Raw genomic sequence first — 27,822 nt, 5'->3', positions numbered from 1 at the left:
CAGTGGCATTTCAGTATGAGCCTCAAATGAAGAAAAGCTGTTTGGGGTCAGAGGTAGATTTAGTGGTTGCTGATCTATGGACGTATGTTTCGTGTTGTGTTATCCACTGGTGAAAATTATGATCTTTGATTAGTTGCAGCAAAACCTGTTTGCTGTGCAGTGTCTGGTTTTCAAACCTGCTTGTTTCACTTTCTTCTTCCATCGAATCCACAATCAAAAATCTGTGTTGTGCATCCGAGGGATTCGTTTTGTTCAAACACACACATTAAGTGTGTTAGTTATAAATAACCACTGTCAAGTAGATTATGTTTGTGTCTTGGTTTGTTAGATAGTTAGCGGGATTATACGAAAACTACACAACCGATTTCCATGAAATTCTTTTGGAGCGGTGTAACCAAGAAGGAACCCATTGAATTTTGGTGCAGTTCTGGATCAGGGGATCACTTGAATTTAATAGAAAAATAATTGGTGGTGTTTAGGGGACTAATATTCATGAGTGTATGAAATTTGCTGGAGATCCAAATAAAAATCAGCATTTACTGAATTCAGATCGTTTCATAAGAGGACTGTGGGTCTTGGCAGAGATATGCAGTCTACTGAGTTATATTGTATTTTGTTCAGCACAATGCACAGAATGATGGAAACGTAGAAACCTTCATGGAGCGCATGTTATATGAGAATGTTAGGATCATAATCCTTCAGCTCACATTGTGGGTAAAAGCCAATATTTTGTTATTTACACAGTATGTAACTCATAAAATATCCCTGTACATATTCTCAAACAAAGAGTTTTATTCCAAACGTTAACATAGAAGATAAGCTAATGTGGATGTTCAACATAACAGCTATGATTAGCATCTTTCAGTGAATATGACCTGGTTATGAGTAGTAAATACAAAACTCTTCTCTGACTTTCTACAAACAGGTGAGCACATTTTGAGCCTCTGTAAATAATCTTTTAGTCCTTCAGTCACAATGTTCAATGTTTGCATTTCTTTTCTTTTTATGGTTCAAAGACACAAAAAGAAAATACCTTTAAAACACGTGATGTGCTTTGTCCCTTTAGGTTAGATATACTGTAGGTTTGGGGAACAGACAGGATACATTCAGTATGAGTTGTCTCTTCTCTCTTTTGGTTTCTCTTTGTTTGCAAGACAGTAAAATAAGTTATGCAGGCAAAGTTACATTTTTCAAGGTTTGATTGAAGTATCTATTTACACTGGAAGCTACACTCAGTCAAATTGTACATTGTCACACAGAGTCACGCACACACACACAGGGAGCAACGTTTCAGCTACTCCTTCAGGAGTTCCTTTCTTTCTAAATGTAACCACCTGTTATCTCACTGTAAAACAGATATTTACACCACAATGTAACCCTGTGCCAGCAGAAACAACTTCATGTGTCAAAAACACACCCACCCTGGAGATTAGTGCGGCCTTCACATGAGGAACAAAATCCCCCTCACATTACAAAGTAGTGGAATCAATACAAAACTAAAGGGAACAGACACAGGATGCACAGTAGAAAATGAGTTGTGCATGTGTGCAAGAATCAAGGGAACAAATAATACAGAGAGAGAAAGAGAGATAGAGCTCCCAGAGAAATGAGCAGAGAAGCTATATTTTTAGGCCTCCACCAAAAAAGAATTACATTTGCTAAATCTTGCCCCAAGTGACCTGCGGCAAGAGTTGTGATATTTGATAAACGCAAGACGTATCATTCATGTCCCCTCGCTTGAAAACGAGCGTTTCACCACAGTGTGTCCAGATCTTTGCATCAGATGCTCGGTGACCTTTCAACACAGTCCAAACTGTCTCAACCCTCAGGTTGAGCAACAGTGATGCTCTTCACAAGGATGGCATCACTGACTTTTTTTTATCTTTTTCGATACAGTTTAGGACATTGCAAAGATCATATGTCGGATGGACACGCGGCTTTGTCTGCGGACTGCACAGTCTTTAAAAGCAAAATTTGCCCACACCTGGATCAGACTGCCAGACCATTTTTGAGTAAAAAATAATGGCTTATGAGGGCACTGCAAATCTACATAAGCCGTAAAAGCCATGCCACATTTACGCCCTGTTTCGGGCTGTTCTCTCTTAAAGGGACATGCGCACAGTTTACAAACAGAGGAGGCAAAAAGACTGCAGAGAAAGCAGCAGGGTTGGGAAAGTTGCTTTCAAACACTCTCAGACCACTTCTTCTTGATTTACAGTTTTAAACCTATAAAATGCTTTTTTATTAAGTGAGATAAATATATTTTGGTTTGGATCAAGCCAAAAATGGATACTTTTTTGAGTATGTGTCAAAGGTGTCGATGGCTGTCTCAGAGCGATAAACTAAATGGCCTTTTGTAAAGCATGTGATCTGATTGTAATACCACAGTGGATTTATTTTTATGTTTTGCACAGTCAGATCCCTCCAAAGACTCAAGACAAGTAATCCATTTTTCCCAACCCTGTAAAGCAGTGAGCGTGGCAGAGCAGTCACATGCACACTATGGGAAATGTTAGGCTAGACACATGAGTACTAACCTTTGGCTCTCTGGCTGCTGGGTAATAAACATCATACAGAATAACAGGCAGTTGCGAGGGGAGAGACTCAGATGTCCAATGAAAGCACCTTTCACGCAGTAAAGTTTCATTTTAGCACAGAGGTGGGTTTTTTTTCTTTTCATCAAAACAAGTCAAATCAGATGAGTATCTGTCAGCATCTCTTAGTTTCAGTGGATCACCGAGAAGCGTCGCTCTGAACATTTTCAGCCTCCCCCCCTTGAGAAACAGTTTTTCTTTGAACAATCGGCAGTGAGCAAATATATGACCTGTTTTTTTTCCACAATTGAAAGACTTTTTTCTTTTTTCATACATGATAACAATGTACTGCGCAAAATGGATATGCGCACATACTGGAAGCGTAATGTTGCCGAGGACATGCAAGTTGTTGAGTATACAGCAGAGCAAAAAGTGATGTTTCCCGGTGTCATTGTCGTCTTTGTCTCCTTGAAACATCGTCCGTCACTCAGATTTGCATCTTCAGGCACGTGACTCTTTCTTGGAGTGTGGCTTGTTTCCCAGCAGGGCATCAATCTCGGTAATGGTTTGCGGGGTCATTTGGGATAAAATCTGCAAGGAGGAGGGAAGGAAAGCGTTCTTTTAAAAAATGGTCATTTGCCACTTCATTGTGCACATCCCAAATATCATATCCGCTGGTTTACACAACCGTAGCTCAGTGTGTCGGGCAAAATTATGAATGTGGGAGGAAATACAAGTTTACCCGGAGGGCACCCAGGTTCTCAAGTAGCTGTTCTGTATTGGAAACTCCAAGAAGTACAGAGCTGACTCCCTCACTACGCAGACACCAGGCTGTAAATAAAACATCCGGTGTTAAAACTGGGTAACATCAAGGATAACCGAAGAAAATGAACTTAACTCAAAGAATATTAGGTTTATTGCAGCAGTCAGATCACATGACACTGTTTAAGATTAAAGTCTTTATTGTCTATATATGCTGTGCAGATTGTGAAGCCCTTTGAGGTAAATCTTAGCTTCCAAACACACAACAACAAAATAAACAGGTTCCCTGGATGATCATGTCATTTTCCTGGGTACGTACCTATGGCTAACTGAGCAGCAGTGCAGCCCAGTCTGTCGGCCAGTAGATGGAGCTCCTTGATTTTTGCGAGCTGTCTGCGGCCCTCCTCACTGTTAACTCGCTCCTTCAGCCACTGGTATCCCTTCACCAGGAGAGAAGCATTAATAAGGCAGCTACTCCCACACTGATTTCACACCACAGTACCTCGCTGATCAGGGAGAGAAACCCCATGAGGACGACCGCTCAAATCAAACTGACCTTCATTGCTGCTCTGGAGCACTCGGGTACGCCATCGCTGTACTTCCCTGTGATTAGTCCACAAGCAAGTGGAGACCAGGTCATAGCCCCAACTCCTGAAAGAAAGGAATAAATGTGGACATTTGAATGAAACAAAACAAACCTTCAGTTTAAGAAAATGGAGAAAAATTGAGCTGTGAGGCGTGTGGATGTCTGACCGATCTTGTGGTAGAGCTCGGGAAGCTGCACCTCGACTTTATCCCTCTGGAAATAGTGGTACTCGGCCTGCTCACACACAGGTGGTATCAGGTTGAACTGGCGTGCCACTGAGTACGCCTCCTGGTGCCAAAACAGACACAAACAAATAGCCATGGTTACCAATCAGCACATGTGCCAAAAGCTCATAGAAATAAAGGTTCAGTGTGTGGAATGGTGAAGTTGCATGCTGCAGCTGAATACCCCTCACCTCACCCTACTGTTCCAAACATGAAGGAGAAACTGTGATAGACTTCAGTTGTCATAAAAATAAAAAGGTATTAAGTTTGTCCTGTTTCGACTAGAGAGGACCTGCTCCAAATGTAAATATAAAGTATTTAAATATAAAGGGCACATTCTCGGGTAAAGAAAACAACAATACATATATTCAATTTCTGCCAATAGATCCCTTTCACCTAAATCTTACACACTGGACCTTTAAATTTGTGAAGAATGGGAGATGAGCACTCACCATGATTTCCATGGCACTCCAGCGTGAGGTTCCCCAGTACATGGCCATACCCTGGTTTATTACAAAGGTCATGGCCCGTACGATCTCTGCAAATAACAGTATATAACATTTTTAAGTTAAACAATTCTGATCAATTTAAGGCAATGGATTACAGATGTTTCACACATGAACCATATATTACAAGATTTCTGCATATCAGCAAACAAGAATAACCATTTCAAACATCTATAACTGACCTTCCATCGGACTGTTGACATCATTTCTGTTGGCAAAAACAATGTCCACATAATCGAGCTGGAGTCTTGATAAGGATCCTCTTAAACCTGTCACAAACAATGGTCAGTTATTACGCGGCATCGTCACTAAGATCACAAGGGGCCGTCTCTTAAACCTGGAACAAAACAAAGGCAACGCCACACAATTGTCTTTGCCATATTCAGACAGAAGCAGTTGTCCTTTTCCCGTCCAACTCCTATGTTATTTAAATAGCAAATGCACTTAACCCATCTAAGCACCCATGGGCAAGTTGGTCTAAATGAAGTGTGGTCAGGCACATTGTTGGCACGTTGCTTGCTTGAGGGAGTAGAAAACAGTTTTGCCCAATAACAGCCTGGTGTGAAGTCAGTGGTGCAGTATCTTGTACCTATTTTAAAGGTACATTTAGACTATTAAACATGTTGATGATATAGATCCCCAATAAATCCTTGGCAATGCTTTAGTGAATAAATTATGGAGGGAAAAATAATAAATTATTCTAGAGGAGGCTATGATTTTTAAATTTCTACACTGTATTGGAGTTGTCTGTAATTTGATTTTAAGTTTTGGGACTGTTGTAAGTGTGTATGAAATCTAAATATGAGCCATGTTTCTGCGTTCTCTGCAAAGACCCTGAGAGCTGCTATATATATATATATATATAAAGCATTTAATTAATTCGATTTGAAGGTATCTTGAAGTATTAAATGTGACATGAAATGGCTTTAACTGAGTGAGACAAACAATGTCTATCATCAGATCATTAATCAACATGCAGGTCTCTTTAGGGATTGAACTAATGGGATTTTTCTGGGAAACATTTCCTCTACAATAGTAGCACAATTGAATTAAGTAATAAATATAAACTCAGTAATAATACAAAGCTCTGAATTAACCACTTTTTCTATATTTGATTTGTATAAAATAAACAGAGCTTTTTTAGTCTTGAGCCCAAGACTTATTTTATTATCCTTTATAGTAACTTATTTCCGTTAACAGTAAGTGTTGCCCATAGATGCACTGTGTGTGTGTGTGTGTGTGTGTGTGTGTGTGTGTGTGTGTGTGTGTGTGTGTGTGTGTGTGTGTGTGTGTGTGTGTGTGTGTGTGTGTGTGTGTGTGTGTGTGTGTAGGGTAATAAATTGTACTGTAAAGCACTTTGAGTGTTTATCAAGACTAGAAAAGCTTTATATAAATACAGACCACATAGAGACCATTCAGTTTGAAAATATATCATTACCTTCAATAATATGCTTTCTGGAGAGTCCTCTCTCTGTCTCAGCTCTGTGGAGTGCGGAAAATACACATTATTGATATTCCGTTAAAATGATAAGAGCAAACAACGATTTTGAATCAGGAAAAAACTGTCTAATACATAGAAATAGTCTCTCAGTGCTTCACTTACTGGCCTCCCCAATAGATTTTTGTTGTGATGACAAAACTTGAACGTCTGGCAAGGACACAAGAGAGTTAGGAGCACAGTTTTGGTACAAAGATAGAATTTAAGTATTTTTTTCCTACCCCTTGTTTCCTTCAAATTGGATACCGTCATTATTTTGTTTGACTATAGTTAACAGTTTATCTGAGATAGTTAATTGTGGTGATAAATGCTGTCTAAAGGCCTAGTTTGAAGTTTGACTTTTATTTATCGATATTTTCTCCCCTGAGTAAAAACATCTCAAGCATTTCCCACACAAATGTAGTGGTTGGACGAATCAGAGACCTAGTATTGTGAACTGGGAGTTTATTTTCACATGGTCACATGTTTATCCTTTTATAGTCTTTCTCAGTCTAAAGCTCCTCATCTGTGTAAAAAATATATCTTTCCCTTGAGATAATTTAACAATGCATCTGTCCCAGTGGTAACAAAAACATGTGGAAATGCAGTGCATTTCAGTTAAGCAAGGAATTATTACGATTTCAAAAGTAAGGTTGGAAAAAAAGGAGTTAAATCACCTCCATCCTTTCTTCTTGATGATGTTCCCCAGAGTGATTTCCGCTCTGTGGAGAAACACATCATTGATTGTGACGGGTTGATGAAAACCTCCCTGCACAACAATAAATCTGCAAACATGTGATATGTCAGAAATCTGAAGACTCTCAGTTGTTTATCTGCCTCAAGAGAGAAGTTGCAGTAAGAGAATGTGAAGGACACATAAAAATAATGTTGCAAAAAAACATCAGTTTGAAAGAAAAGCACAAGTTTTAATTGATGCGTATAGAGGAGAAAGTGAAGCCTGACCTTCCAGAGGCGTATACCTCCGCCGTGTCAAAGAGGTTCACTCCGTTCTCATAAGCTATGTTCATCAGGTTCTCGGCCATCTGAGGGAACACAAAAATTGAGACTGAAAGATGGAGGCGACAGATAAATTCCAATTACCCAGAGGTCCATGAAGGGCGCTACACAGGGAGGATAATACAATAGAGAAATATGTCATCAAGCTGCTGTAGTTTCAAGGTCTGAGAGACTTTCTGTTTTCTATAATTGAAAAACATTCAGAGATTTGCGTTCCTGGCGCCCGGTGTTTACCACAAAAGCAATACGAGCAAGTGTGTTTGGAATCGTCTCACACAGACACAAAGAGAGAAAGCAGAGCTCTCACCTCATCAGAGATCTGTGATCCAAATGTCACCCAGGTGCCTGAACAGGAGGAGAGACAGAGACGTTTGTTTTGTTTGCGGGGTTGAAACAGAGATGAGTATTTTCCTGCCTTCAAACCAACTCACCTAACCCGAGGCAGGAAACGCGTAGGCCTGACTTTCCCAGATTCCTGTGGAGTGAAATAAAAAGCTGTTAGGCACAGAAATAAACAGTGGAAAAATTACACCAAGGTATGTGGGAATTTAGGATATGTTTTCATCAGTCACAGGTGAGATCATTACTGTGCAGTGATGTCTGTACGTGCCAAGCAAAGAGAACAATACTCTGAATGACATGGGTACGCTATCGTTTGATAGGATGCTTAAGGAAATACTTTTACTTGACTATATTTTCTCCATTTTATTATTTATTCATATTTCTCTTCTAGATGTATATGACTCTGGTCACTCATTTCTTTGGGTAATATTTAATTTTAAGTCCCCATGATTCAGCAATTCATAAACATTCAGTAAATGGGTTGTAACATGCTATAGCAAGGGCTATATATATATTCATTGTTTAGCATTATTTCAGCTGTGTTTTAACATACTGTCATCTATTGTTAATTAACACAATAGACTATATATTAAGATGGACAATGCGTCTCCACTTCATCCCACTACCCAGAAATGTCGCCAAAATACCCCCAATATGATCACCACCATCTTGTCACAGAGCGGCTGTATCAAGGTCCCACCTACACACATACCTGACCAATCGTGAGTCTGTCTCAGCTGTCAATCTTAACATTTACTCCATTTGTCAGATAAATTAACTAAGTAAGTCAGTGTGATGAGAACTACTTAAACTGACAAATTCATCTTTGAGAAAAATGTATTTATTTACTTTTTGGATATCCCATCCATTAACATGGAGGCTGGGTTGTTGACCTGTACTGCAGGCAGACACCAGAGGGCCATCAAGAGTATGTGGCTTCCCTTTTGGGAGCTGTCATGCCTTTATTTATAGTATAAAATTAAATCTCATGTCTGCTTTCAAATACAATATAGAGTATCAGAAAAGATTGTATTTGATTTTTTTTATTTTATAACAAAAACTAAGATGATGATACATTTTTACAAACCAAACAGGAAGTAGTTTAATAAGCTCCACCTCATCCAGCTACATTAAAATATTGTGTACAGAAGTAAAAATAATATACTGCGTATATTGATATGAAACAGTTTCATTTTAATTTAATTTAATTTTGGATAATTAATGAGCAAATTTAGCTGATAAATGACTGATGATTCATATTTATGCTTATTTTCGTAAAACATGAGAATAACAACAACACCAAGAATATGCAAAACTAAAACAACATATATTAAATCATTGAATGGATCACCGACACAAAAAGAATGAATAATATTGAAATGTAAGAAAATATAGTGTGACACAAGATAAAAACTTGATTTCACAAATTCCTGGATGTGAATTCTTCCTCCACTACAGCTGCTGAGCTGAAGTCTTTCTGGCCCGTGGTTAAATGACTTCCTGCGTCTAATTATTTCTCAACAATTGACCTTTTATCCTTCGTATGTTAACAGTTCAGCGTATTACACTGGGCCAGTGAGACAGCTGGAGGGAAGAGAGCTCATCTCGCATAGAGTCCAGACAAAAGCTTCTTTGGTGGGTGCGGTAAATGGCCCAAAATGTTCCATAAGCTTAAGAGGAGTCCATTACCCCACATGATTATCCAGACTGCTGAATGTTGAAGAGCGGGCGGGGAGAAGGCGAGAGCTGCATTTCTGACCGCAGGAGCATCTACAGCTGAAAATGATGTGGGGAGCTTCATGCTTGCATGTGTGCTCTCCCCCATTCTAATTAGCCTGGGAGCCAGCTGGAGAGGCAGCAGAACTGCAGTGCAACTCGCTGCTTGCCGTCTTTTCATCTCCAGCCCTTCTCTCTCTCTCTCTCTCTCTCTCTGCCTGTCTGTCTGCCTGTCTATCTGCCTGCCTGCCTGTCTGCCTGCCTGTCTGCTTGCCCGCCTGCCTGTGTCCGCCACAAATAGCCAAATGCAAAAAGACAGACTGTCAGAGCATTTACACTCAGTCGAACAAGCCCTGCTTTTTTTCCCTGGTCTATTTTTAAAACCTGACCTTAAGCTATTTTTAGTTTCCTGCATATGTAAGCGTTTGTGTCCCTCTTTGTGTGTGTGAGCAGCGTGGGGGTGTCAGTGTTCATGTGTGAACCACATATTGTTTTTGTCGATACTTTCAACTCAGTCAAAATAGCACACAGGTGGAAGGTCTGGGATTCTTTATAAAGGAGAAAAACATGTGAGTTGAGATTGATGTCGCTGAGTCTTTGCTCTTGTTCACCATATTTCCACCAATGACAGCTCTGCATGTCCTCACACACTGACAGTCACTTTGAACACTGCTAGTAAATATAAATGAGGCACATGGGAGAAAACACACTTCAGAGATTGTTTTTCAAAGCTTCTTGTCTTTTACTGGTGTTTTTTTTTTTGTGACATTCATCAAATTATACCATTTTGCCTAAAATTCACTTGGGGGACATAGACAAAGAAATATTTTTGTTCAGAAACATTTGAGAAGATTGGAACAATAACAATATCCCAAAATATTATACCTGCTGGTAAAAAAAATATTTTTTTGAGATTCAGGTCTAAAGCAAAAATCTTGAGAGCATAAATTGTTTCGTCTCAAAGCGCAGCCCCAAACTGGACTCTTATTTTTATAGAATAAATGCTATATTGTTTTTACTATATTGAGCAGTCTGGGTGTTTTTGTAAGGTTGTTTTTATTAATCACCAAACCTTGTGTAGCTTAAGGGAATTTGTGGAAAACTGTTTGATGCTTTGAGAATTGTGTATAAAAAGCTTAATATTTAGCCTGCCAGTGGCGTATCTAGGATTTTCAGGGGCCATGAAGGGGCCAGGATTGACATAGAGGGACCCCACACATATGTTTCAAATCCATGCACAATTCCTGATTCAGTTATGTGCGCAATTAAGTCATTCCTTGTTTACTGTTAGCTCTACAGCTTTGAGAAAAGCAACATGACATTGACTATATTTTTAAAATGATTCCTTGTTCATTGTGTACTTAAAATAAAAATTCTTTAATTGTCATATTTATTGTTAGTATTAAACAGTGGCTAGTTTTTTTTTTTTTTAGAGTACTGACAGTACTGGGGCACTTCAGTGGCCAATCACATTTTGCCTGGGGCCACTGGCCCCTAGCCCTTCCCCTGTATCCGCCCCTATCTTGTGCAGGCAATGAATGAGAAATAATATCACTAATAAAGCCAAGTTTCAACTGTGCCACTGTAGAAACATCTTCTTTCCATGTTTCCATTTTTAAATCCGTAGCTGGATGAACAACACAGAGGCTATGTGTGGCAAATACAAACACATGACTCAGCATCAGGGCAACATCAAGCATCCAGTCACATCCACAACTCTTACACAAATTCAGGCCTCTTCTGTTTCAGTGCATTCTCATTCAGTGTGTGTTTTTTAATATGGAAAACAAGTGCGTGGGACATGTTCTACAAGCACATCATGACAGGAGAGGACATGAGAAAACAGTGTACGTCTTAGAAAATACCTTTTTCATTAATTTGTGGGCAGTGGAGGATGTCATTAGTTCTCTCTCTCTCTCTCTCTCTCTCTCTCTCTCTCTCTCCCTCTCTCTCTCTCTGTGTGTGTGTGTGTGTGTGTGTGTGTGTGTGTGTGTGTGTGTGTGTGTGTGTGTGTGTGTGTGTGTGTGTGTGTGTGTGTGTGTGTGTGTGTGTGTGTGTGTGTGTGTGTGGCAACCAGTCACCCCCTCCCTGCTCTCTTTCAACTCTGCCGCTCACTGCAGTGCTGCAGTCTGCTAAATTACTATCAGTGAGTGAGGACACATGCTCTCTCTTTCCTCTCACTATCTCCCTCATGACAGTCTTTCCCACTCCCTCTCTCACACAGTCACACTATCACACACACATGCATGCACAGACGCTCGGCCTATATATTTCGCCTGACATGGATTTGGCGAATGTTACGTGAAAACTGACGAGATCTATACTATCTATCTATCTATCCGTGCTTTCACGTGGATATTCACGCTTCACGGGAATTACACTGGAACACAGGCACAGATCTACGCACGGTCATGCATGAATGCACTCATGAGCAGGGCACACAGATGCTTCACTGTTGCCTTCATAAATAGGCCTTCTCATGTTTTCTTATCTATTTTTCCACTGACCATAAATCATGAAGTCCAAACAAGGTGATTACGGGGACCGTACGTTCCATGCATTATTAATGGTGGAGAGAGGGGAGGCACACAGGTGCTCCGTCACGGTGTAGTCAGCATTTTAACCTGTGCTGACATTTACAGTTAGTTTTCACCTGAGACAGCAGGAAGACACACTATACAGATGGTTAGGTGCATATGATGGAGGCCTTTTTTCTGCAGTTGTCATAAAATGCCACACACACGCTGAGCAGGCTTCTCTCCAGAGGGAAGCAAACCTAGATATTAATAACACTCACGTCAGTGTGTGTTTATGTGTGTGTGTGCTTAGACATGCATTTTCCCAGCACAAACTGTGGGGAGATATTGTCTCTGTAATTATTGCTGTTTACTCTGTTTCTTGGGTTTAAAGGGTCAGTTCATCCAAATTAAAAAGAGTATTTATCCATGCAGCTTTCTGGGCTAAACACATCAGCACAGGTGAAAACATTTTTTTTCTGTGGTGCTCACTGCAGTGACAGTCCCCACATTATAGAAACAGACTTATTCGCTGTGTTCTTTTAAATCCCTCTATTGTATTTTTATCTTTAATTGAATTTTTCTTAACAAACACTATCATCTCTTTTTTCTATTATCAGCGTCGTTGTTATTCTGGATCATCCACAGATTTGTAGCAGGGACTTTTCAGCAGAAAGTAGTTTCACTGAAAAGATAATCCAGTGTATTGAAGACACTGTTTCTGAACAAAAAGACGAAAACTCACTTCACGATGAGAAAGATAATGAGAAAAGTTTCCTTTTATTTTTTTTGTCTGAGCCGACTCTTTAGCTCTGAGGGACAAGAACCCAGCGTAATTAAGTCAGCGCACTAATTGCTGCTTTGGCTATTATTAATGTTACATGATGTTTTTAATTCAGTTATATTGTAAGAGTTAAGAAAGTAGGGCTGCCTTCATTATGAAATACCTACGCTGTGAGCGGAGCACTCGCTCAGGCACACAGACACAAACTCAGCTGCTCTCCTCCAATCACCAGTCGCTGACACTTGTATTAAGTGAGGTTGAAGGTAGTGAAGTGTTGCAGCAAAGAGATTTACACCAGCTGATGTTAAACGTGTAAATAGAGGAGACATGTATGTTTTTTAGTTCAAATCTTGGAACTGGACATGAGGTTATGTGAGTAAAACTACTTCCATTGAAACAGATTATGTTTGTGAAGGGGAGTACAATGTGACATGAAGTTGAAACACTATGAAAACGTAAATACTTTGAAGTTTGAGTAAACATGACCAGGAGTTGAATAAGTTTATGTCTGTGGAGAGAGGGATGAGGATGAATATTAGAATGATAAGCCCATCTCTGGGTCGGCTGCCTCGTAAATACAGACCATCGCAGCTTGATGAATTAAAAAAGGTTTTGCCAAGTTTCTTTTATTTCTTAAAATCCATTATATCTCACCTGAGCTACTTTACCATAATGTAGTAGCACAATTCATTGAAATGCTGCTGTACAGATTATAATTGGGCTATCTGACTTTTTAAAGCCATTTGAAATTGGTTAGATTATCCCAAAAACTGAAACAGGTAATTGTTATGAAAATATCTTTTCAGTGAGATTATTTTTAATTGCAAACACACAGTCCACATATAAATTACAAACCTTTCATCGAAACAATGCAGTTTTTGTTATTTATCTCATTATGTAATTATGTTAGTTATTAATCAACACAGTTTTATTTTATCATTCCACCATGGATGTAGTTCCTGCCAGAACAATGCTCTGCCATTTTTTTTTAAACATAATCAATTTGAAATGTATATAAATATTTTGAAGTTATTTATATGACTAATTATGCTCCAGTAATCACTACTGCACACATACACATGTTATTAAAGATATCAATTCAAACTGGAATCATTAAAGTTGTCCTTGTAGCCTATTGACATTTAAGGTGTACTGATTGTATCGCAACATGCAAGACAAAAATTCCACCTTAAGAGTAACTTTGAGTGGCACAGTGAGTTTCAATTCTACTTAACTGATGTTAACTAGTAGCCTGAAGATGAGACGGCAGCAGCGCATCCCTCTATCCATCATTCATGATTCTTAAAGTTTATTTAATTGTGATGAATTTGCAAAACAATACATTACAAAAGCAGCTTATTGAACTTTGGCAGCGTGTGCTGCATCCAGTCTGCTGGAGGCCAAAGCTCGTTTTGCAATTTTTCATAGTATCGTCTATTAGATGAGCCTGAACTCTGCCTTCACTGCAGCTTTTCCTCAGAATGGATGTTTCATATGTGGCTGCTTTTCTCGACACAAGTTAGTCAATAAAATAATTGTACAAGCTACTTTTGTTCAGTCCCATATATTGTGTATACAACCTGTAATTCAGCCTAATAATTTGTTGCATAATGTTCTCAACATGATGAAACTATTCATAAAATCTAACATTTGATAGTTGTTGTTAAAGTATACTTGACTCATGGAGACAATCTAAACTTGCCAGCTAGGAAGTTTGGGTAACAACCTTGGAAATGAGTCACAAGGAGCATGGGTTCATATCCGGTATAGATTTATACCAATGCATCACACCAACAAGAATTTAAATTCAAACTAAGAGCAAAATAGAAAAACGTATTTCCTCATTGATCTCATATGAATGTATAACAACTAAAGCTGCTTATAAACATTGAACTCCAGACATTTTCCATTTGCTCCAGACATTTTTTTCTTGCAAGCCCCCTCGTAAAATCACTAGATAATGAGTAAGCCCATTCGAGGAGAACTCATTGTAACATGTGGGCGTTTTGATGCAGAGACGCGACAGACGCAACATTGAATAAATAAAATAAAATAAATATCTCATTAAAAATTGGTGCCATACACATAGATGACACTGAAGAAGAGGTCGCATTGGGAAGACAATGAGATCCAAGAGCTTCTGACAATAATGGTTGATGCCAGTATTGGTGTACTGTAAACAAAAACACAGGATTTCTGCTGCAGATATTATGCTAGTGGCCTCCTTCCTGCATGCTCTACCCAACACCCCTCACCTCAAAGCTCTGGTGATTTTCCTGCTGTTGTGAATGCGTCTGACTTGGACAATCTTCATTTGAAAACAGCTCAAGACATGTAAAGAGCTCATATTGAGATCATTTATGTCGAGCCTAAATACCTCTTAAGTCTTTCCCAGGACCTGTGGGGCTTTTTTCAGACCCTGCCTCAGCTCTTACATAATGTCATGCAATGATGAGTTTATCTCTTCCAGAAATCACACTTTGACTAGATGGCTCACTCTGAACAACAACATATGATTTTCTACCCGTCCACAGGCTAATATTGACAAACGCAAGCCATGTCAAACTGCACTGACCCTACAGTCACGTCATATCTCGAGTTAAATGCTTTATGTGCACAAGTTGAAAAATGTTTTTGTGAGGTTAATGTGGTGTGGATGTGTAGCTGCAGCTGCATGAATAATAATGATCTAAACTGTTGCTCATGTTACATTATTTATATCTATACATTCAGCAGCCTAGTAGGTGCTAGATTAAATGATTAGCCAGATTTTTTGCAGTTTAGCTGCCAACACTGATCATAGTGTGGATATATTTTAGTTACGAGCCACTGAGATAGAGTCTGACTTTTTAAACTTGTTGAAAGACCTCAATGTGATGATCACTTGAACATACATCAGTGTGATAAGAACTACCTAAAATAATTGACTTTCAGAAAGAAGAAGGGAGAAAGAAGTTATATGTTGTTGGAGCACATTGTCTTATTCCCCTCTCTGCTACCCAAACCATTTGTTTCCAATGATTACTAACCATGACAACAATGTGAGGCCAAATTACTTAATTATTCTTTAATTATTATCCTATAATGACTTTGCTATGTGAAACGCATATTTTATCACTCTCTTCTAGCAATTCTTTTTCCACAGAGTTTTATTTATGAGGCAACCATAAAACCACATTACTTAAAGTAAATAGTCTTCGATCAAATCTATAAACTGAAGCTGTTAAGTGTGCGTGCGTGCGTGTGTGTGTCAGTGCATGTGTGTGTGCCCTTAGCGTGTATAAAGGCAAACTTTAACTACGGGCACACTGTGAGAGTAATAAGACTGAGGCCAGATCGGTGTCTCCGAAAATGACCACAATATTTCTGTAAACCCTGACAGGGTTGTTCATCAGACACCAATGATTCCATCATTACTTCAGCAGCTGCTGAGTTCAGCCTTTCAAAACTCACTGTTCAAGTGCACTCTGCTAGAGAACAGAAGCTCTCCACGTCACTGAATGTCAGGACTCTTCAACTCCTCATACAAATGCAAATACATGCAGACCTCCAGTTATACTGCATATTCAGTAATATTACTATCGCAGCATTTAGTTTGGACATTTGTTATCTGTTTGTAATTTCATTCTTCTTCAATAGATAAATCAAGATTGTGAAAATTCATTTCAAAATCAGTTAAAACAGAGATCCACTCTTTTTCCAAAACTTTCTACCACATCACCATCATCAGATTGACATATGGTTGAAAACTCTGTAATAGAGCTAATAAGTGGGACCTAGAGTGAATATTATTTTGTCCAAGATAATATGTAGCAGTGCGTAAATCTGGGAAAATTCATGGAACTGAATTCAGTGTCTTTAACCCACAGACTGAATATAAAAAAATAAAAAAGGTGAAGCCAAAGTGTCTCGATCCCGCCTGTGGCTGGATGCTGTATAGGTCATAAACCCTCTCCACATTGGACGTTAAATAAATAGGTGTCTGTTATTTTAGGTAGTTCTTATCACACCGATGTATGTTCACGTGTTCATTTTTTTAGTAAATTTGGTTTCAATTAATGCTGTGAAACGTCATAATAAATAGTTAATTACGTCATCGATCCAAGACGCCGGTGTTCGTGTTTGGAATACGTCAACTTCATTTCTGAATAGTGGGAGGAAGTTGAGACACGTCATCCATCTTTATATACAATCTGTGGTTTAACACAAGAGCTGAGGTTTTGCTTTTTAAAGGGATGTCTGTGGTAGGACTAGACAATACCTACTGGTCGACATTAGTTCTGTCCATATGAAGCTAGCACCAGCACTTGGTTAGCATATGTACTGTACAGACATGGCATTGATCTTCTCATCTCACTCTTGGGAAACAAACAAATAAGATGATTTACTCACATTTTGAACTATTCATTTGAACACTTGTGAGCTGCCCCCCCCAACCCCCCCTTTTTGTCCTGCTGTCCTGGAGGTTATTACAGAGCCTCCGAACAGTCATTAACAAAATTGGACTCTTTCCTGCTGTATCTTTTATGTACGCATGCCTTTCTTTCCTCCTTGGATACTCCCTCTCTCAATCATGCATAAAGCTAATGGCAGCCGGCTGCCTGCCACTGTGACCATTAACAAACAAAGATCCATGAGAAATGTCCGACAGTGGCAGATAAATCTGTTTCGGAGAGGAACCTGACCTGCTTACCAGGTTGCTGTTGGTGAAAGGAGAGCGCCTTGTTACCATAGAAACGGCCAATTTGCTGACTGACAGAACTTTGCCGTTGTGACTTCTACACCCACCACTCCACAGGTCCCCCGCCAAAATAAAAACCACCGTAGATTTCAACGCATTGGAAAAGATGATTTCAGGAAAATGAGTTGGAAATGAAGACAGTTTGATTAGAGAAAAGATACGAGGAGATTCAATAGATTTGGGGTAGGGGGCGACAGCAGGGGCTCATGGGAGTGATAACTAACAGCAGGTGCCATTGTCTGTGACCTGCCGGTGAGTGATGCTCAGGTTAATGAGATAGCAGTGGTATTAGAAAGCATGCAGTCAAACAAGGCAAACAGAGGCAGTGATAGGAGCCTCCTGGGGAATGGAAAACAGACGAGATCAAGGCTACATGCATTCACTCACTTTCTGATCTGTCGTGGTATTCGTTTCTACTCAATCAGCATGATGTCAGGAAATCTCCCACATTCATTCTCTGCACAGACTTATACAGCATGTGGATGGGTTTCATGTACAGCCCTGTTTCAGTCTGATGGGGTGTAAAATGGAGAACGTGTGACCGCTGCGCTGCCACCAACAGATTTGCGAGGCCGGGTGGTGGGGCTTTGAGCGGACTCCACTGCAGAAGGGACTGATAAGCGACAGCATTGCTGGCTGATTAGGAAATGAGACAGACAAAAACTATGCCTAGGGTGTTGCCACTGGCAACTGGTGCTGGCCATATGCTATAAAGACTTATTGTGCTGCTGCACTCCCCATTAGTGACACTTTTGCATAGACAGCAGAGCGACTAGAATCATCCAACCCAATCGGAGGTATGTGCGCAGTTCTCCAGGAAGAAAAGAAACAGCAGAGATATCTGGGTTTCAACTTGTGCCTCGTTCCCTTTTTAAACATCCCATTAAATGAAAACTTAATTGACTGACGAGAATGGCAGCAATTCAATCAACCTGATTAACAGGAAAACAGGTCATTAAAACTCTCCCACTCTTTATTGAATTTTACAGTCGAAATAAAGGAAACAGATGGTATGAGGTTATGGCCTTATAGATTATGGATGGTATAATGTTCAATGCAAGCTGCATGTATTTTATGTGCATATTTATAAAGGTATAAATTATTTTCCAATGCTCTATGGACGGCTGTCCTTGTCAAGCTGAGGCTCTGATCCATCAAGGTGAACTGAATCTGAGTCCGTGCCAAGAGAAAACTAAAATAAAATTCCTCTCTTGCTGTTTATCTGGTCTGTTTTTTCTTTCCTACATCATGACTCAGACCCGGTGTGTGCAACAATGTTTTTTTTTGTGCAAACAATACTCCACTGCAACACCATTTCATGAAAATGAAATGCTTTTAAAACCTCCAAGAAAAGCTTGGTGTCCTGGGGTGATTTTTAGAGGAGCGGTTATTGAAGGCCTGCTTTGTATTAATCTGTGATGAGGAGCAAGGGGCCAGGGCAAAAATCTGCATAAAACACATAAGCCCATGGCAAATTATCCTATATGCATACTGTCTGCTATAGTTTGATAACACCATGGCTGTTTGCTGTGGATTATCTAAGCATTTTTACATCCATCCGAGAGTTTTAAAGAGCAAATGTCGCATTTTTTATAATGTCACTAAAATCACTGCCTGCTGAGGTGCTTTTATCTCGGCTAATGGATACGGAGGCTGTCAGCACTGTATATTATAGAGTGTACGTTTGTGATAATTCAAGCTAACCTTAAATTCACCTCACACCGACATAAAGGCTTCACGTTGAGAACTGGCCTGATCAAATCAAATCGCTGACTTGTTTTTTCGTGGAGGATTTGCCACTGATGCTCGTCGTGATAATCTGGTACCTGAGAAATTATCAGGAGGTCAAAAAGGCCTCAATGATCAAAACTGTCTTAGTCAACCCTCCGTCACCTGACGCTCCAGTTCCCCACCTCCTCGCCAGGCCCATGCTCACCTGTACTTCATGCTGGTGTGGCGCCCGATGGCCTCCTTCATGTGGGCATGGCCCTGCGGTGTCTGGCGGGACCCGGACCCCTCCCTGGTCTTGACCGAGCCCTGGGAGGTGTAGTTACCATTGCTCCCTTGTCCACCACCTCCACCTCCTCCACCACCACCTCCTCCGCCGCCACCACCGCCTCCTCCTCCACCGCCACCGCCCCCTACTCCTCCACTGCTTCCCCCAGGAGGTGGAGCGGTGCGAAGGCCACAAAGTCGGTCCTCACTGCGACTCTTGAGGTTGTGCTCGGTGCAGGCGAAGGACACCTGCATCCTGACCCTGCTTTCTTGTGTCAATTATTTTAAAAGTTGGGGTGGGGTGATGATGAGACAAGCTGAAAGGGGGGGGCTTATTCAGGAAAGTCAAACAAACAGTAATGTCTGCAAATTGCTGGAGCTGCTTCACACTGTTTTCCCGTCGTTGCACCGTTGTGGCTGAGCGGCGATGCTCATACAGGAGAGGGCTCAGTCAGACAGGGCAGGTCAGAGATTTTGGCTGCAGAGCTGGAGGGTGCAGGCAGGAGTTCAGCCTCTAACATGACACACACAGAGTTACCGTCTGCTCTGGCTCCTGTCTGGCGATGCAAACCTGGCAAGGGGCTCTCAGAGTTGTTCACACTCGCAAGATGCATCGGGGCTGCCCTCCAAAAAGCATCAGGAAGCCTGTAAGCTCGCAGCAGTCCTCAGACGGGTGGGAGGGGGTGGCAGTTTTTGGAAAGCCCCAGACCCACGGTGCAAAGAGATGCCTCCCTGCAGGGTGTCACTCGCTCGGCCTCTGCCCACATACATGCACGGGCTCCTGGATAGCTGAGGTAGGCTGGTGAAGCACTTGCCTGCTCGCTCCTCGTCTCTTCAGCTGAGATGAGTTGTGTCGGACTTGAGCTGGGGAGCTCCGGACTGTGCCGCAGCAATGACACAACCACAGCTACAGGCATCCTCGCACCTCGCGTCGAAATAAGGCATCTTCTTCTGTCTTTTTTTCCCCAGCAAATAAAAAACAGAAAAGCGGCTCGGTGGTTGGATTTTCTTTTTTTTTTCTTCTTTTTTTTTTTTACATTGCCTCGGTCCGATCCGGCTCCATGGAGGATGCGATTTCACACAGTCAAACGCCACCGATGCATCATCGCCTCAGCAGAGCCGCCTCACGCAGCATCAGATTGATGCAAGAGAGAGAGAGAGAGCGAGGGAGAGAGAGGGGGAGAGAGAGAGAGAGAGGCAGCAACAAATTCAGGAGCTAAGAAAACACGGAGCCGATTTTTCTCTTTTTTCTCCATAAGGTTAAGAGTGAGTGAGCTCGTCCTTATACCGGCAGCAGCAGCCACCGTGCAGCTCTCCTCCCGTTAACCGACAGAATGTCACGGTGCACGGATTGGGAGAAAAAATGATGCCGGTACAGTTCCCCCCCCAAAATATCATCAGCAGTCATTTCAAACACTCGATGATGATGATGATGATGATGATGATGCCTCTTGGCTCTGCATCATCATCCTTCCTTCTTTATTATTATTATTATTATTATTATTATTATTACTATCTCGACACACGAGCGGACAAGTGTGGGGGATTGCAAGATGCTCTCTCTCTCTCTCTCTCACTCTTCTCTCTCGCCCTCTCTCTCTCTCTCTCGGGTGTGATCTCTACATTTTTCATCACACACGTTTCATCACATCCTCACATTATGTTAGTGGAGCTTGCCTGCACTCACTACTGCGTCTGGAAAAGCCTCCAGTGAAATAAAATAAAATAGAAAAATATTTTACATAATACAGCAGAGAATATATTTAGACATTTAAATCGATAAAGTATAATTTAGCATATGCATAATGATCTCAGCTGTTCTACCACACCCCTTTATTTTCAGATTTGACATATGGCCAATTGTCAGCATCAGAACCATTAACCACCACCTTCATCATCATTAACACCTTTAACCACCACCTTCATCATCATTAACTGCACCACCACCATCGTCATCACCATCATCATCAACAATTATTACCACCACCAACTTCATCACCACTTTCACCACCACCACTAGCACCACCACCCTCATCAGCACCACCACCATCATCATCATCATCATATATAGTAGCCTATATTATAGAAATGATTACATTTCGCTTTTATCCAAAGCGACTTACAATACGTTGTTGGTGATCATTCATATTAATAGATTCACCTAACAGAGGTAGTGTGGTGAGAACAGGCCTGATCAAATCCCTAACTGCCTTGTTTGTGCTGCAGGATTAATCATTGATGCTCATCAGGATAATCTGGCACCTGACAGATTATCAGAAGGTCAAAAAGGCCTCAATGATCAAAGCCCTCTGAGTCAGATCCCCGCTGATGTGAATTAACCCACCTGAAGCCCCAGCTCCTCACCAGCCCCATAAGTACTTCATGCTGGTGTGGCCCCCAGTGGCCTCATCTTCATCTTCATCTTCATCCCTGTCATCATCATCATCAATATCATCATCATGTATAGTATGATATCAGTATAGTATAAAGTCCATATGCAAGTTCTACATTGAAACGTGTATTTCTGTGTATGGAGTAAAACTGTGGAATTCTCTGGACAGTGAAAATATCAATTTAAGTAGATTCATAGAGAAACAAATTTAGTATGAACTCAGAGTACTATTTATGTTGACAATGGATAATGATCAAAATCATATTTATTTAATATTCATGTATAGTCAACGTTAAAATTCACATAGCATTTTGCAGAAGGATCTCTGCTGCTCTACCACACCCAGTTTCCATCACCATCAAGTACAATTTCAAAAGTGAAACTTGATAGTGATTTAGAATGTTGATGAATATTATTCAATTTAAGAAAAGTACAAAGATAAAATAATGAAACAGTATTAACATATTGAGTAGTATTTATGTTAAGATGATGGCTTTTAATGAATAACTCATGTGTTATGTGATTTGTTAAAAGAAAGAAAATCAAAAAAGGGGATGGCCATGTGTATTCATGTTATTTATACGAAAGGGGCAAGTAATGTTTTTTCTCTGACAGCTCCTTTTTAATGTATGAGATGTGTTTTAGTTTATAAGTGTATTCTTTTGTTTTTTGATTACACTGAAAAGAACGAAATACTCATACATCACATCACATTCAAATGAAGCAGAGGTGTGATTTTTGTAGCCAGGCGATGATGAGTATGTTCCTCCAAGGTCGTGTTTACAGTCTTAACTATGCTGCCACGGCCTCAGAGAGGACTGTCACTCACAGAAAACTTTCTGTCAGCGCTCGAGTTGTTTGCTCTGCAATGTCTGCCCCTCACAGCGGGACGACCCGGGAAAGAAGCTGCACTTGTGCAACTAAAAATGCACATGCACATACAGACATTCATCATCTCTGTCAGGGATGCTCTCGCGCCTAATGATCACTTGCTTTTGAGCAATCTGCAGATTCCAGGATGAGCTGCTGCCAGCGAGTCGTTGGTAATCAGCTTTTATTTAATGGAGCTATTCAGTACAAGTTGGGATGAGAAGTTTCCAGCTGTACGCGTGGAGAGAAAATGTGAGTGCCACCCACTGTGACATTTCAAAAAGCGATGCTTTAATGATCGTTTTAAAAGCACATTCATTACCCACATTTTTTATATCACAGCGACATTGCACTTTCCAAGAATTACCTTACTCCAAAATATCTCCACCTTCATCCAGTCAGTTTGAATAAATGTTAATCTACAGGAAGGCTTCGATTCACTCTCATAGAGCAGCTGCTCCATCGTAAAGCCCAAATCTGAGCATGTCCTTTGATACATGTGTTCACTTTTATGCAAAAGAAATGTCTCATTAAACCGAGATCTCAGGAAATGAGAGAAAAGTTGACCATGTTTCTAATAGAGATGCTTTATGCAACTGATTGTATAATGAGAAATTAAAAAGGCTCGACGTTCAAGTCCGCCATCAAGCTGAGCAACTAAACTCATGTCATAGCACGTCTCAAGTGGGTGATCCTCACAAAAATGCACTGGCTCATTTACATAACGCCAGCCTAATCCTCTCTGCAAATCATGTAGCTACGTTTTTTCAAAAACAGATGGTAAAAATGTTTTAAGTGTAGAAATATAGAAACAGTGGCACATTGTCATTGTTCTGAGGGCTGCAGAGATTTGAACAGCTGGTTTTGACTTGCTTGTTCGAGAGCAGTGAAGAGTAAAGAGTGCTGGGTATTGTTCGTGGAGTGGCCCTTCATGAAATGTGCATATAGTTTAAGAAAGCTGTAGGCGTTTATACTCCGTGGAACCGTATCACAGAAGTTTTCCCTCAGACAAGTTTTCCTTATGGTTTCGGTTCATCCTGAAGTGAGGGAGGACAGTCAGAGACAGTGTTGGATCTAGTATTTTTCTAAGTTAGGGGCCATAAAGGGGCCACAATTTACATAGAGGAGCCATTTTTGCCTCCAAAATCCCTTCCCAACTCCTTATTCAGTAATTTGCAAATTTAAGGCATTCCTTGTTGACTTTAAAAAAGCTTAGAAATAACAATTCTTAACAAAATGTTATATTTATTGTTGTTGAAAGTGACATTTATTTTGAAAAAGCACTAGTTACGGGATTTCAGCTAGGGCCAGTTCCTCCCTCTAACCACCCCTGGTTCCACCCCTGGATCCACGCCTGGATCCACCCCTGGGCAGAGGACCTTAATTCACTGTTTTATGACCTAACTTCTACAAAATTCAGACTCCGTGGAACAAATCGTGTTAAAAATGTCCATCCACTAAGCTTTACTTCACTAGAGGTGCATTCCTTTGGCCCTTATAATTAGTTTGTCAACATTTATAGCATCCGTCCCTCTTTCCCAAAATTTGCTCTGCACTCAGAAGAGGAGCAGGTGTGAGGGGGAAATTGTTGTTTCCAGCAAAACCTGCAAATTAGAGAAGAGGAGCCGAGCGGTTGTGTTGATTACAAGTAATCAATTTCAGTCATGAGGAGGTTTGGAGCTGCTGCACCATTACACAAATTAACCACAGATAACACATAACACACACGTTGACACTGCTGCCACTGAAGACACTAAACTTATGAAGAAAGAAGAGCTGAATCATACTGTGTGTGTGTGTGTGTGTGTGTGTGTGTGTGTGTGTGTGTGTGTGTGTGTGTGTGTGTGTGTGTGTGTGTGTGTGCATGCATGCATGCTGTTAGTAAATGCTGCAGTAAATTCTTCATCTGTTTTCCGTCACCACTTCATTCTGATGACAACCAGTTAGCTGCTGATTTTGTTCCTTGTCTGCTTTTTGAATCAAAGCCATAGGGCTGACTTGTCCTCACACAAAGGTGACGCTGCCACCTAGAGGCAACTTTACTGATGTCTTGATGATAACTGGCCTGTGATACATCACATTAAATGCCCTTCTGAGTCACGAAAACCCTGTTTCCTAAAAAGAAGGTTGTAAAGCGCTAATATTTTCAGCAGCCAATGAATAAAAAGTGACAACCACAAATAAACCAATAATATTCTTAAAGATGCACAAATCTAGGATGATGAAATATGAAACAATATGTTGCACATTTTCTGGGTTTGTGCAGAAATACATGTCCTACTTTTAGTTTCATTGCTTAATTTGTCAGTGAGGCTGTGTATGACATATTCTCATGTATGTTCATAAATGTTTGAAGATATGTGCACACCGCATCATTATAACGTCATTGTTTTCCTTTTTGTTATTTTTTCTCTATTTTTAGCTTCATTATCATCATATATTCACTGCATAATCCTTTTTTTATACATACTTAAATACTTCCTATGACGGCTTTAAATATCATCGACATAACACGAGCACATGTAAAATTGTGAGAACTCTGGCACTCTTATGATTAAGTATGTTTTTAAAAAGGCACTGTAACGACCAACTGCCTGTCCCCTGCTGTCAGATCATGCATCGTTAACCCTAAACTTCTGCCCCACTGAAGTCGGCCCCGTCAGGCTGTCTTTAGGAGGTCCGCAATAGACAATGGTTGTTGTAAAAGTCTCATTTAAGTTCCCTGCATTACGTGTTAACATTAGTGAGCCGGAACAGCCAGATGTGTCTGCGGTCCAGCCACTTTTATTCAGCAATGCTTTTGCTTTTGAAATCTCGTAAGATGCCTGATATTTCTTTCTAGGTCACTGGTAGGAAAAAAACAAATATATTTCTTTCTCTCTTCTATTCCCCCCCCCCCTCAAATATGAATGATGTCTCTGCTCACGCCCACCATTTGCTGTCCTCTTCAAATACTCAATTACATTTGTGCATTAGTGATATATTAGAGAAATATGAATCATGTTATTTAGAAAGATCATGCTTTGTTTGTTCAGGATAGTCTGATGCTCTCCATCTGAAAAGCTGAGTGTTTTTGTTTGTTCTGCGGTTTCTCTTTGGAAGCTGCTGGTTATCGAAGTGGCTCAAGCAGGTTTCTGCATCATGTCTATATTTGGCTGTTTGATTGTCATTTAAAGATCACGTTATTTCATCTTCACAAAAGCAACATCATGATTTCACCTAACTTTGCTGTACTTGCCATTTGAACATTTTAAGATATATCATGATCTCTCACCTGCCTCCGTCCCTCTCACCTGTATGTCATGGCTGAGCGCTCAGCCTCACACTCGGCCAGGGAGAGGCCACACTCCCTCAGGTAGAGCTCCAGTCGGCGTCGCTCCACCAGCCTGTGCGCCGCCTCCAGGAGCTGTGAAGCCAGGGCCTCGGACTCAGTCCTCTGGTCCGAGGTCTTGCTGCTCCGGGCTCCAGATTTGGCCACGATGCTCCCTGAGGAGGACGACGCCTTGGGCTTCTTGCTAAAGCCATAGAGGTCCTCCACCGAGTACTTCCCCCCCTTTCCCCCTCCGCTACCACCGCGGCTGGCAAACATTGTTATCTGGGAATCAGGTGCAGGAGCTGAGGAAAAATCGTCCCCCTCCTTTGCTCGGCTTTTACCTTTCTACGTCTACTAGGCGAAAGCAGCTACTGACTTAGAAGGGAAACAACAAGGCAGAGCTATTTTGATAAGAGATTCATGGAGATTTGAAGCATCCGGCCCAAGGATGCCAGACATCAAACCGCTGGAGATGAGAACTTAAAGCACCTGTAAAATATCAAAAAGTCGTGATTGCTCCTTTGTGGAGTCTCAATCCAAAATAAAACAAAGCCCGTCCTTACGTGTCAGCAGCAAAACCCAGTCACAAAAAATGACTCCTGCTGATGTGAGGTGCTGTTTTGAGTAAAAATGGATGGGAAAAGCAATCAGCATCTTTCTCTCTTTATCTCTCAAAGGAAGGACAGTGAGGGATTTGTGTTGAAGCCCCACCAGCTTACATTTGCCGAGATTAAGAGAGCGCCCGGATGAAGTATCTGTTCTTCTGTGGATGCAATATAATCGGAGTCAGTGGAGGCTGCGAGAGTTCAGCTCTCAGAGCTTTTATTCAGACACTCAGCAGAAAGATTATATTACCTACATGCACAAGTGATCAGTTGATCTTCGGCAGTAACGTCATCACAACCAATCGCCCCACTGCCTCCAAGCTCCTGTTGGGTTTAACAAAAGGCGAGTGGCATCCCCCCAAAGTCTGGCACCAGCTTCAGCCCATTGCTTGGGGTTTGGCCCCGTGTTTGGGCCAAACCCCAACTGTCTGTTTTTCATACAAACCATGAAGAAGCATAGAATGTGTGAAGCTCAAAACTAAAATTTTTTACTCCTTGTGAAAAGGAGAGGACGTTGTCTTAGAGATAAAATTAAAATACATGTAAGTTAAATGGTCTGTATTTATACAGCACTTTGCTACTCAAAGCAATTTAGCACAGTTTTGCAATCCACACAGTACATCTATGTGCTGCGACTTTGGCACACGGATTTGGCTGAGCTTGGGATCGAACCTCTTACCCCTCTGGTAAGTGGAGACCCACATGTCTCCTAAGCCACAACCACCAGATGGAGAAAATTTGGAAACACAGGAAGCTCCAGTTTAGAGAAATGATGATGTTGATGGGGAGGATTTTCTTCTCAACAGTGTTTGCAAAGTCATTCACCTCTTAATCTCCCACATGGATACATATGATTAAATCTGACCTTGAAGATCCAATACCATAATTTGAATCTTACATGAAAATAATGACTTCACTCTCTCCCACCACGAATGTGCATTATTTTGACCCCCCAAAAATAAAAACAATTAGATTGATTCATATCCTGAATTTTGGTTTTCTCACATGTTCTCATGTAGCATACCATGGGTTAAAGGTTGGATACATAGTATTAAAAATACATCAATGACTTAATGGATGTACACCAAAGATCAAGCTCATTGACTGTCTGAGAATCCATTCATGCATCTGTATGACCTTTTCTTCCTCCTTCATCTTCCAGCTGTCATGGCTGTCCAGGCTCTGCTGTCTCCTAAACTACGCCCCGCCCCACCTCTGCTGCAGTGGCTTTTAAAAGCAGAGATCATCTGGGATTAAGTTGCAGCTATAATCGCTCTTTCGAGTGACCACAGTCATACGGGCAGCTGGTGGAGGTCAGTCTTGATCGCCAGTGTAAATTACAACCTTTGGGGTTTCCAGGCGCATGGTGGAAGCCGCCTTTGGTATTGGGATTATTATGATGCGCGGGTCGGATAAAGAAGGAGTGGATGTAAAAATATGCT

The 27,822-nt window shown here is 40.9% G+C and overlaps 1 protein-coding gene across 2 annotated transcripts; it reads right to left on the bottom strand.

Annotated features, from left to right (window-relative positions):
* Positions 1–772: 772 nt before the first annotated feature.
* LOC109628314 (voltage-gated potassium channel subunit beta-3) lies at positions 773–26,470 on the bottom strand. Of its 2 annotated transcripts, none has more exons than XM_069510276.1 (14): positions 25,756–26,470; positions 7,538–7,581; positions 7,414–7,451; positions 7,053–7,132; positions 6,767–6,811; positions 6,216–6,260; positions 6,051–6,094; positions 4,795–4,881; positions 4,559–4,644; positions 4,050–4,170; positions 3,853–3,947; positions 3,616–3,736; positions 3,277–3,365; positions 773–3,125 (listed from the first exon to the last, which is right to left on the bottom strand). In XM_069510276.1, the coding sequence occupies exons 1-14, from the start codon at positions 26,049–26,051 to the stop codon at positions 3,036–3,038; spliced, it is 1,281 nt and encodes a 426-aa protein (XP_069366377.1). In that variant the 5' UTR covers positions 26,052–26,470; the 3' UTR covers positions 773–3,035. The 2 variants fall into 2 exon arrangements, with proteins under 2 accessions (XP_069366377.1, XP_019940924.1); XM_020085365.2 differs by lacking the exon at positions 25,756–26,470 and adding an exon at positions 19,142–21,442.
* Between the last annotated feature and the right edge of the window lie 1,352 nt (positions 26,471–27,822).

This window comes from Paralichthys olivaceus, chromosome 15, assembly GCF_024713975.1.
Source record: "Paralichthys olivaceus isolate ysfri-2021 chromosome 15, ASM2471397v2, whole genome shotgun sequence".
NCBI classification, from domain to species: Eukaryota; Metazoa; Chordata; class Actinopteri; order Pleuronectiformes; family Paralichthyidae; genus Paralichthys; species Paralichthys olivaceus.
This window is presented reverse-complemented; position numbering and strand designations above follow the sequence as displayed.

Bases quoted from the DNA above. Each gene is read 5' to 3' on its own strand.
- LOC109628314 (XM_020085365.2), bottom strand. From the start codon at position 19,455: ATGCAGGTGTCCTTCGCCTGCACCGAGCACAACCTCAAGAGTCGCAGT. The intron at 6,812-7,052 runs GTCAGGCTTCAC...GTTTCTCCACAG, and splicing joins GAGGTATACGCCTCTGGAAG to AGCGGAAATCACTCTGGGGA. The intron at 3,737-3,852 runs GTCAGTTTGATT...CTCCTGGTGAAG, and splicing joins GCTCCAGAGCAGCAATGAAG to GGATACCAGTGGCTGAAGGA.